The sequence below is a fragment of the Humulus lupulus genome, chromosome X, assembly GCF_963169125.1.
Source record: "Humulus lupulus chromosome X, drHumLupu1.1, whole genome shotgun sequence".
Classification (NCBI taxonomy): Eukaryota; Viridiplantae; Streptophyta; class Magnoliopsida; order Rosales; family Cannabaceae; genus Humulus; species Humulus lupulus.
Genome location: NC_084802.1, coordinates 106,124,517 through 106,134,617, shown reverse-complemented (window position 1 = coordinate 106,134,617; position 10,101 = coordinate 106,124,517). Strand labels below are relative to the sequence as shown.

At 41.7% G+C, this 10,101-nt stretch overlaps 1 protein-coding gene across 1 annotated transcript; it reads left to right on the top strand.

Moving 5' to 3' along the window:
• The first annotated feature begins 572 nt into the window (after positions 1 to 572).
• On the top strand, positions 573 to 4,117 carry LOC133806128 (uncharacterized). The gene is made up of 3 exons (XM_062244258.1): positions 573 to 698; positions 907 to 1,458; positions 1,604 to 4,117. Exons 1-3 carry the CDS (start codon positions 573 to 575, stop codon positions 4,115 to 4,117), a joined length of 3,192 nt encoding a protein of 1,063 aa, XP_062100242.1.
• Positions 4,118 to 10,101: the final 5,984 nt, after the last annotated feature.

Below are 10,101 nucleotides of genomic sequence, written 5' to 3'. Positions count from 1 at the left end.
TTGATGGATTTGCAAGAAGGATGTGGAAAGAAGCTGTAGTTAAAGTGGGATTGATTGCTCGTGGAGTTTTCATTATATGATTTTAGAACATGGAACAATGAGACAAAGTTCTACAAGGTGGATATGTGTTTTTCTATTGAAAACCAGTGGTCATGAAGCCATGGAATCCGATTGACGATTTCACCAAAGATGACATTACTAGTGTTCCAACTTGGATACAATTAAAGGGATTGGATATCAAGTATTGGGGGGAGAAATCCTTGTTTAAGATTGTTGGGCAAATTGGCACACCTTTGCAAGTCGACAATGTCACAAAGCATCGGGACAGGCTGATGTATCCTAGAGTTCTAATTGAGGTTAGTCTTGCTCAAAAATTCCCTGTTACGGTTTCATTTACAGATGAATTTGATCATGATATTGAGTTAGAGGTGAAGTATGAATGGTTGCCATTAGTTTGTTACAATTGTTCGGGTTTGGGACATGAGACCAAAAATTGTAGGAAGAAAATGGAAGGGAAGGACACAGTGAAATAACAATGGATTCCCAAGGAACATGTGAATGACGTGGAGAAGATGGCACCTACAGTGGATGAGGAAGGCTTTCAAAAAGTTGAAAAGAGGAAAAAAGTTATTGATGATGTACCTGCTGCTACAGAAGTGGCCAATCGGTTTGATGTGTTGGAAAACCAGGAGAAAGAGGTTCTTAACAGTTGTACTAGAGAGGGGGGAGATCCCTCTACTTCCAATGGATAGGATCCTTTGTTGGAACGTTAGAGGGATTAATAGCCAACAAAAGCATCAAGAAATCAAGCATTTGATTTTCTCTAAAAAAGTTGGGCTAGTTAGTCTCCTCGAAACGAAAATAAAGAATAAAAACATGGGCTCTTTATACTCTAGTTTATTTCAGAATTGGTGTTTTACGAATAATAATCCTTGGCTAGACAAAGGGAGAATAGTAGTAGCATGGCAGACAAGTTTATTTGACTTAGATATCAGAATATGTTCTGCTCAAATGATCCATTGTATTGCTCATTCTATTCAAAGCAAGGACAGGTTTAGTCGTACGATTGTGTATGGTTTTAATGAAGATAGTAATAGAGTGCAGCTGTGGGAAGATTTGAAAGATATTTCAGCACAAGTGCAGGGACCGTGGCTACTCGTGGGAGACTTCAACGATATCCTGCTCTCAAATGAAAGAGTTGGAAGGAGACGTACCAAAGCTCCTACCCAAGAATTTAGAGATTGTGTGGATCATTGTCAACTGGAAGACTTAAAACATTCTGGGGCCTTCTTTACCTGGAATAATAAACAACAGCCGGAAGACAGAGTTTTTTCTAAGATTGATCGTGCCTTGGTCAATTCTACTTGGGTTGATTCTTTCCAACATTCTGAGGCAGTTTTCTTACCTGAAGGTAATTTTGACCATAGTCTCGTCTTAGTTTCTTTATACCAAGATGTGGTTTGTGGGAAAAAAACCTTTTAGGTACTTTAGTATGTGGAAAGATGCTGTGAATTTTGATGGAAAAATTGCTAAAAGCTGGCAGGAAGGAGTTGTAGGGACTGATATGTTCAAACTGACAGTGAAGTTAAAGCGGCTGAAATAGGTGCTTAAGATTATCAATAAGGAAGGTTTCAATGACCTTCAAAAGAAACAAATGCTAGCTAAAAAAGTCTTACTGGAATTGCAGGGCAAAGTCAATACCGATCCACTTAACAGTAAACTTTTGCTCGAGGAACAAGCAGCCAGGGAGCAGTATACTAAAATTTACAAGGCCTATTCTCTTTTTTTAGCTCAAAAAGCTAAAAACTCTTGGGCTAAAAATGGAGATGACAACACAGCTATATTTCATGCTTCTTTGAGGGCAAGGAGGACCCAAAATCGAGTCTTTTCTATTGAAGATGAACAGGGTAACTGGTGTGATACACCAGAAAGTGTTCAAAATGCTTTTTTGCAATACTTTCAGCAGCTGTTAGGCTCTACAATGTCTCAAAGATCTCAGGTGAATCAAAGCATTATTGATCTTGGCTCAAAGATCTCGGACATACACTTAAATCTTCTCCAAGCAGATTTCACGGCTCAAGAAGTAAAAGAGGCAATATTTTCAATTCTAGGTATGAAGTCCCCAGGTCGTGATGGCTTTGGTAGCAGCTTCTATCAAGACAATTGGAATCTGGTAGGTGCTGAAGTTGAAGCTGCAGTACTTTCTTTCTTGAATTCAGGGAAACTTCTCAAAGAAATCAATGCTACTACTATCACAATTATTCCAAAGAGTAGTTTCCCTCGAAGTGTAAGTGATTTTCGCCCTATTTCCTGCTGCAATGTTATCTATAAAGCTGCTTCAAAAATGATTTGTTCGAGATTGCGGAGAATTCTCCCTAATTTAATTGCTGAAAATCAGGGGGGATTTGTTCATGGTACATATATTTCCCACAACATCATGGTGTGTCAAGATTTGGTGAGATTGTATGGGCGGAAAAATTGTAAACCTAGCTGCATGATCAAAATTGACCTAAGGAAAGCATATGATACAATCGATTGGAGCTTCATTGAAGAGATGTTCAAGGCCTTTGGTTTTCCTCAAAGGTTCACTGATTTGGTTATGACTTGCATACGAACTCCCAAATTTTCTTTACTCCTTAATGGATCTCTTCATGGATTCTTTGCAGCAAGGAGAGGTCTTCGACAAGGGGATCCTATCTCCCCCTTGTTGTTTGTTCTTAGTATGGAGTACCTGTCTCGGATCTTGACCAAGGTAGGGACATGGCCAGGTTTCAAATATCATGATAGATGTGCAACGCTGAAGTTGAATCACTTATGCTTTGCGAACGACCTCTTGCTTTTCTGTAATGGAGACTACATTTCAATCCTTTTGATGTTAAGAGGTTTGAAATTATTCTCTAATACTTCAGGTCTATTTCCCAATGCTTCTAAGACTGCGGTCTACTACCATGGCATGCCTGCAACAGAAGTGGAACGGGTTCTTGATGTATCTGGCTATACTCGCAGCAACCTTCCCTTCAGGTATCTCGGTATCCCAATTTATTCTAAGAAAATTTCTGCTGCTGAATGTAAAAGTATTCTAGAGAAAATGACAAGTAGGGTTCAGCTATGGAGTACCAGGAACCTCTCTTACATGGGGAGAGTTACATTGATTAACTCAGTATTAATTTCAATACATTCTTACTGGGCACAGATCATGATTCTACCAAAAAAATTGCTTAGAGATGTTGAAGCAATCTGTAGAGCTTTCCTTTGGAAAGGAACCTCGGATACTCATGGCCATGGCTTAATTGCTTGGGAAAATCTTTGTTTATCAAAAGCTGCAGGTGGCTTAGGCTTTAGAAGAATTCATGATTGGAATGAGGTTGCCATAGGGAAATATGTTTGGGCTATTGCCAAGAAAAAAGATAACCTATTTGTCAAATGGATAAATAGTGTTTACTTAGTGAACAGAATCTGGTGGGATTATGTTTGTACTATGGATTGCAGCTGGTATTGGAAGCGTATAGTTGCTGTGAAAGAAAGATTCAAAGCCAAAATTTCGCTTGGATCTTTTTTATCTCAGAACTATAGCATCAAAAATGGTTTAGAGCTGATGGTTGTTCCTGAAATTAAAGTGCTTTGGAGCAAGTTTGTTTGGGATAGACTTATTACTCCTAAACATAGATTCATTATGTGGTTAGTCATGTGGGAGAGATTACATACAAAGAATCGAATTGTTAAATACAATCCGACTCTTGATCAGGCCTGTCTGCTTTGTGGGGAAGCAAATGAAAACATCGAGCATCTCTTCTTCAAGTGTATATATAGTAGGAAATGCCTAACTGCCCTTAAAAGTTGGCTCAACTGGAATGCTCAGTCAACTAACCTGGTTAGTCTGCTGAAATGGATTTCTCATGCCAAGTTCTCGAGAATACACAAGAGCATGTTGCTGTCCATCCTTGCCGCTACTATCTATAATATTTGGAGGGTAAGGAATGATGTTCTATGGAACCAGAAGCTTTGGCACATCAAGCACACAATGAGTAAGATTCAAAATGAGTGTAAATTGCGATTAATTAGTGTATTACCATGTAAAGCTTCAAGTAAAGATAGAGAGTTTCTTTATAGCTTATAGCTGAATGTTGTACAGGGGATTGTTTTGTATAGGAGTTAAGTGTTGTTCTTGGCCGATCCTGTTGGTTTTTTGAGCCAAGTTGGTTTCCTTATTTGTTGGGAATTCTTGGTGTATTTGTAATTGATAGTTTGAGCAATACAATGATCTTATTCATCAAAATATATATATATATATTAAAATTAGTTATCTGATTATTCCACGTATTTTTATTCTTTAAAATATTTACAATTTGTTATATAATAATTCTAGATATTTTAAATTTGGTTAGAAGTGTTGACGCCGTTTTTCATCAACTTAAAATGTAGAGCACGTAAACAGTAATAACTATGGCAAAGAAGAATAATACAGTAGAACAATGAGAGTTTTTTACGTGGTTCAGCAGTTAACTCTGCCTAGTCCATGAGTCAATTTTATTAGAACTTAGGAAATTTCTGGAAATTCTTCAGGAATAAATTCTCCAGAGATTCTCTCAAGATCACAAAATTCTGGTCCCTTACAAAGGTACATGACATCTCTATTTATAGAGGAGATCTCAGAATCCAATCCCACACGTTTCGGGAAGTTATTCTGTAAATTAATAAATTTAATTACTTTAAAGTTTGTAACTCCCATATACAAGGAAACGTCCCCTGAAGACCAGGGTCGTATAACCAACTAGTTAATATCCCTCTATTGTAGGGAAGTTACAACAATAAATATCTCTTGAATGTATGGACTGCGTCTCTTCAGGTGACTCACTAAGTCGTTTGAGGTCAGCAATCAGCATCATGCCAGTTTAGGTCTCTGAGTAAATTACGAGCTGTATTACTTTCCCCAAGACCAGCTCGGAGTGGGTAAATACCACCGAGGCTACCTTATTTCGGGCTCACACCCATGCCAAGCTCGGGCCACTTGATCCGAGGCTACCCGACAATGGATATACTCCGATGTTCCGTCTTTCGAGCTTATAAAGGCTTCGAGGCTACCTATCTTCGAGGTTGCCACCTGCTTCGAGGGTTTGGCATCTGGATCACGAACATGTATTTTAGCCATCGCGAGCTCACACCTGATGAATCCAGCTTTCGAGGTCACGACCTCATTGCTCGGAATCTGGGTGTAACATTTTTCCCCCTCAAAAGTATTAGTTCGAATCCTATGAGATGGAAACTTTTGAACTACTTTCTTCGGGAACCACTCCGTCACACATTCTCGAGTATGGACACGCGTCAGCTGGGTATTGCTCACTCAATGTACTTGAGTGTCTTGGAAACCTGCCCATGATCGTTCGCCTACCACCTTTATGGTACCATCATGTCACTTATCTCTAGCCGTCAGATTTGATACGGAATCTAGAAAATGGCCCAGATTAATCCAGCCTTTCGCATTTTCATGTGCTTATAAATTGGACCTCGTCGTTTTCTTCCTTAACTCACGTTCATTTCAGAGAAAAAAGGAAGAAAGGAAAACTAGAACCCTCCTTGTCCATTTCTTGCATGTTCTCGAAGCCGAGAAGACAAAGCCACGCTGAAATTTTTGACTCTGTGAGATCGTACTTGCAGCCGCTTATACAATCTTCCATTTCTCTATTTTCGCCGATCGCATTGTGTAAGTTTTCTGTTCATGGCTTCTTTGCATTATTTTTTCCATGTGTGTTTATGCTTCTGTTGCACCTTGGGCACTGGAATTTTGTTGGTCCATTCATTAGCTTAATGCACTAGGATGCGTCGGCTGAAAGATATTACATTTAGGTTTCCACATTATCGGTTCAAAACCCAGTTTATGCGTAAAAAAAAAAACCCAAATATGGCTCTTTTTTTGAGTTTTTAAATTTCGGAGGACCTATCTTGCACACCAAGACATTGGGTACAAAATCAGGGATTTTCTATTTTTTAAAGAATGCACGATTCCCTAAAATATCACCTTTTTAATAACCGCCACCTTTTTTCCCTGATATTTCAGGATTTCCCACAACATGTCCACCTTCTTTCCTTTCGGTGGAAAACACGCTTTGAGATTGGCCTCATCCTTTGGATCGAGCTTGCCTTGTAGCCTCGATCATTCGAGCTTAGGTATTATTTCTCATTATTTCTTGCTCGCTTGGCCCTCACCCTTTTGCTTTCTTGTTAGATGCCGCAGAATTCGGGAAAGTGGTGGGGGTCAAAGCTCGCGATTCCTTATTCACCAGTAGCTCCAAGCCCAGAGTCTCCTTTTACTCGGAACCAGCGTTTAATTCGGGAGTACGAACTGAGGCGTGAGCAAGAGGACACTCGAGATCACTCCCTACATCAGATAGACGAGGTCGAAGAAGGGAAAAGGAGAAGACTAAGGGTCGCCCTTCATCCAGATCCTGATACCGAGCCTAGACTGATCCCACTCGACCCTTCGCTTAAAGTGACAGTCGCCTTCAAACCAGGTGATCTGCAGTTTTCACTGATGGGGGAACCCTCTACCTCACAGCTGAGGAGGGAGTTTTTCGAGGCCGAGCATTATTGGAGCTCGGTTACGTCACTAGGCCAGATAACCGATATCCTGGCCTTTCATGGTATAGGACTATCGGTCTTGCTAAGGTGTCGTGCCCCGACCTCCCACGAGCGAAGCTACCGCGCTCCAGGAGATGGAAATCCTGACATCAAGCTGAGATACGCAGCTTGGAGCCAGGAGCACATGAAGGCAAGAGCGGTACTGCCTTTGAAGTCTTTTTTCAAAGACTTCATAGACTTTGTTGGGTTGGCCCCCTTCCAGCTCAACACCAATTCTTACAGGGTTCTGTCTGCCCTGAGGTCGCTATACCACGAGCTGAAGTGGGAAGGACCATCTCCAAAGGAGATCATGTATCTCTTTTGTTTGAAAAGCAATCCCTCCCAAGCTCGGGGAGGGGACGGCTTCTACTACCTTTCGAGCTATCTGAAGGAGAAGAAGATGTTTGAAGACCTTCCTAATCATCCTCCCGACTTCAAGAAGGCCTTCTTCTGGACAGATGGCCTAGCCCCGTCTCGATTCTATTCATTCAGACTGATTCGTAAGTATTTCCACTTCCTTCTTTTTGTGCTCGAAATTTTCTTTAGGCTCGTGCTTAGCTAAAATGTGCTTAACTTTCTAGCCAACTATCATCGCCCCACCCCCTCTGACTAGAAGAAGGGGCACAAAGAGACTCTGCTACAACTTCCATACGGCAGGAGATCCCTTTCCTATCTCTTGCATGAAGACAAGCTCCGGGCTTGTGGGCTCTTGGGAGAGGATCAGTCCACATCGGATTGGTCCAATAAAAAATACGACCGTTGGGAGCTCGTGCCTCTGCCAACGGGAAACCTCCCCCCAAGGAGAGAGGCGAGGCCTCTGCCTCCAGTTCGTCAAAGGAGTCCACAATCAGGGAACGAGGCCAACAATGAGGCCTCAAGCTCGGGCTCGGATGAGCAAGGTACAGTCATCCTAAGCTCGAATATGTGGTCCCCCTCCCTATTAAAGCATAAACTCGATAGGTTAGTATTGTGTGAGGACGATAGGAACCATTTTTATGTATGGTCTTGGGTAGATGAACGGGTTCATAGGTTTGATAGCTGGCTCGGGAAATACGACATCATGTATAGCCTGAACGAGGTATGGAACGGAATAGCCATCCAATATGGGACCAACGACTATAGGGACCTTTTGAGGTTGACGTCCACCTATGGGGAAGGTACTCCCCCCCGCCTCTTCTGAAGATGGGGGAATTTCGTGGTCGCCGAGCACAAGCTCAGGGGAGAGTTCCAGTTCGTGGTCAACATCATGTATGTTTGCATGATGCTGAGTTAATTTATTTTTTTGATAACTCATATTGTGGTGTAACTGTGTAGGCGAGATGGACTCCGATCTTGACAACATCCTTGAGAGTGGCGGAGCCAAGAGGAGTAAGCGTCCCAGGGGGTCGCGAAAGACCAACCGGCCCGCCAAGGTCCTTAAGCGGACTGAAAAGACACCTCCTCCACCAGCTCCGCCTGCCACGAGCTCTGCTGTGGACTCGAATCCACAGGTCGGGGCATCCACTATGGTCGAGCCCCAACCTCCCATCCTGGTTCACTCAACGCTCGGCCCACCTCCGAAAAAACCCTCGGCTTCCTTAACCTGTAAGTTGTCAGTTTCTACTCACGTTGATGAGTATGTAGTTGACAATGCTGTCGGGCCCCATGGGGCTACGCTGGGCTCGGACATTCTTTCTCGAGTGGGTCAGAGCTTTAGCGGCTTTGACGCTCCTCACTGGCAGTTTTTGAACAACGCCTGAGACTGCAACACACTTTATGAGAAGAGTGTCAAGCTTACTACCGTGGTAACTTTTCTTTTCTCGCTACTAGCAGTATTTATAGACTGTCCATATGCTAATGTTGATTTCTTTGTATGCCAGGCTCTTGCTGTTTCTGCTCAGCTCAACTATAAATTGAATATTGAGATCCACTCGAGCAAGTCCTATGCTCAGGAGGCGAAGGATCTTCAGCTCAAACTGAGTGATGAGCTCAGGGCAACAAAGGCAAAGGTTGAGGCTGGAGCCGAGGAGCTTAAGGCCAAGATATTAGAGCTTGAGAAGCAGAACGCCAGGCTCTCAGAGCTTGAGAAGGAAAATACTTGGCTCAAGGGGGTCAATTCCAAGCTCGAAGAAGATAAGACCGCCACTTTTGAGATCATTGAGGGCGAAAAGGCTCGTCTTCTTGAAGATTTTAAGGAGAAAAAGGATCGGGCGGTCGACCTGGCCATGTACAGAATATGGGCCAACAATGTTGACCTCGATACTAGCTTCTTGGGCCATCTTGAGACGAAACTCGTAGCCAAATGGCAGGCTCGGCTAGAGGATGAGGAGGCTGCTCATGATGGCGTAGAGGGAGCTGGGGAGGTCACTCCTTCTCTTTAGATGATACCTCGGGGCTACGTCCCTTTACTTTTGTGATTGTTTTCTTTTATTTTTATGCCCATGGAGCTAGTACAATTTTTCGGGTTGAAATATTTTGCACATTTTATATTAAAGAGTTATATATGCCTGTTTAATCACACAAACATAGTTTGGATTTAAGCTCGAGGTTCAATGCATTCATGCACAGTTTGCTCAAATTATCCGCTTCCGATCTCGTTATTTGTCAAGGTCGAATATTACTTTAACCATGCACCCGAAAGTACTTGTATGGTGTGTAATGCAAACAGTTTAGTTATATCTTACTTTTTAGTTACTTTTCCTCGTCCTCGGTTAGCTTTCCGAAGTTATAAGGTCGAAACTATTGTTTTGCAAGATATTCCAGCCTCGATCTCGGCTTAACACGAAGTGGTTATGCTCCAACTTACTTCTGATTAGTTTTAGTTGGTTTGTTCCAAACCTATTAAGGTCGTGTTAGGTTTGTAATCCATACACTTACATTTTAATCTAGTTTGCATAAATGGTTACATCCAAACATTTTATCTTTTTGCTAGCTTGGTTATATCCAAACTGTCTTAGCTCGCATATTTGGTTACGTCCAAACACTTGTACTTTTTTTTTTTTTTTTGTGTTTGATAGCTTGGTTACATCCAAACTCCTTTTTTTTTTTTTTGTGCTTGATAGCTTGGTTACATCCAAACTATCTTAGCTCGCATATTTGGTTATATCCAAACACTTGTATGTATTTTGTATATGTTATTTTATTTTTCAAGCTGATGGTATATATACCACTAATGCCCCCTTAATATCCTATGAGTGTGACCATAGGTTATTAAATTAAGAGAGATTGCAAAAAATATAGCATATTAAACGAAATCAACCTTTATTTGACAAAATCCAAAAATAGAAAAAACAGTACAGATAAACAAGCATGGTTACAGGTAACAGCCTTCCTATACTATTGATAGTAAGGTCGTAGGTGTTCGCCATTCCATGCTTGTGGTACTAGACTTCCATCCAATCTCGCCAACTTGTAAACACCGGGTCGAATGACTGACTCTATCTAGTAGGGTCCTTCCCAATTTGGTCCAAGCGCACCAGCTGCTGAATCCTGTGTTGCCAAGAATAC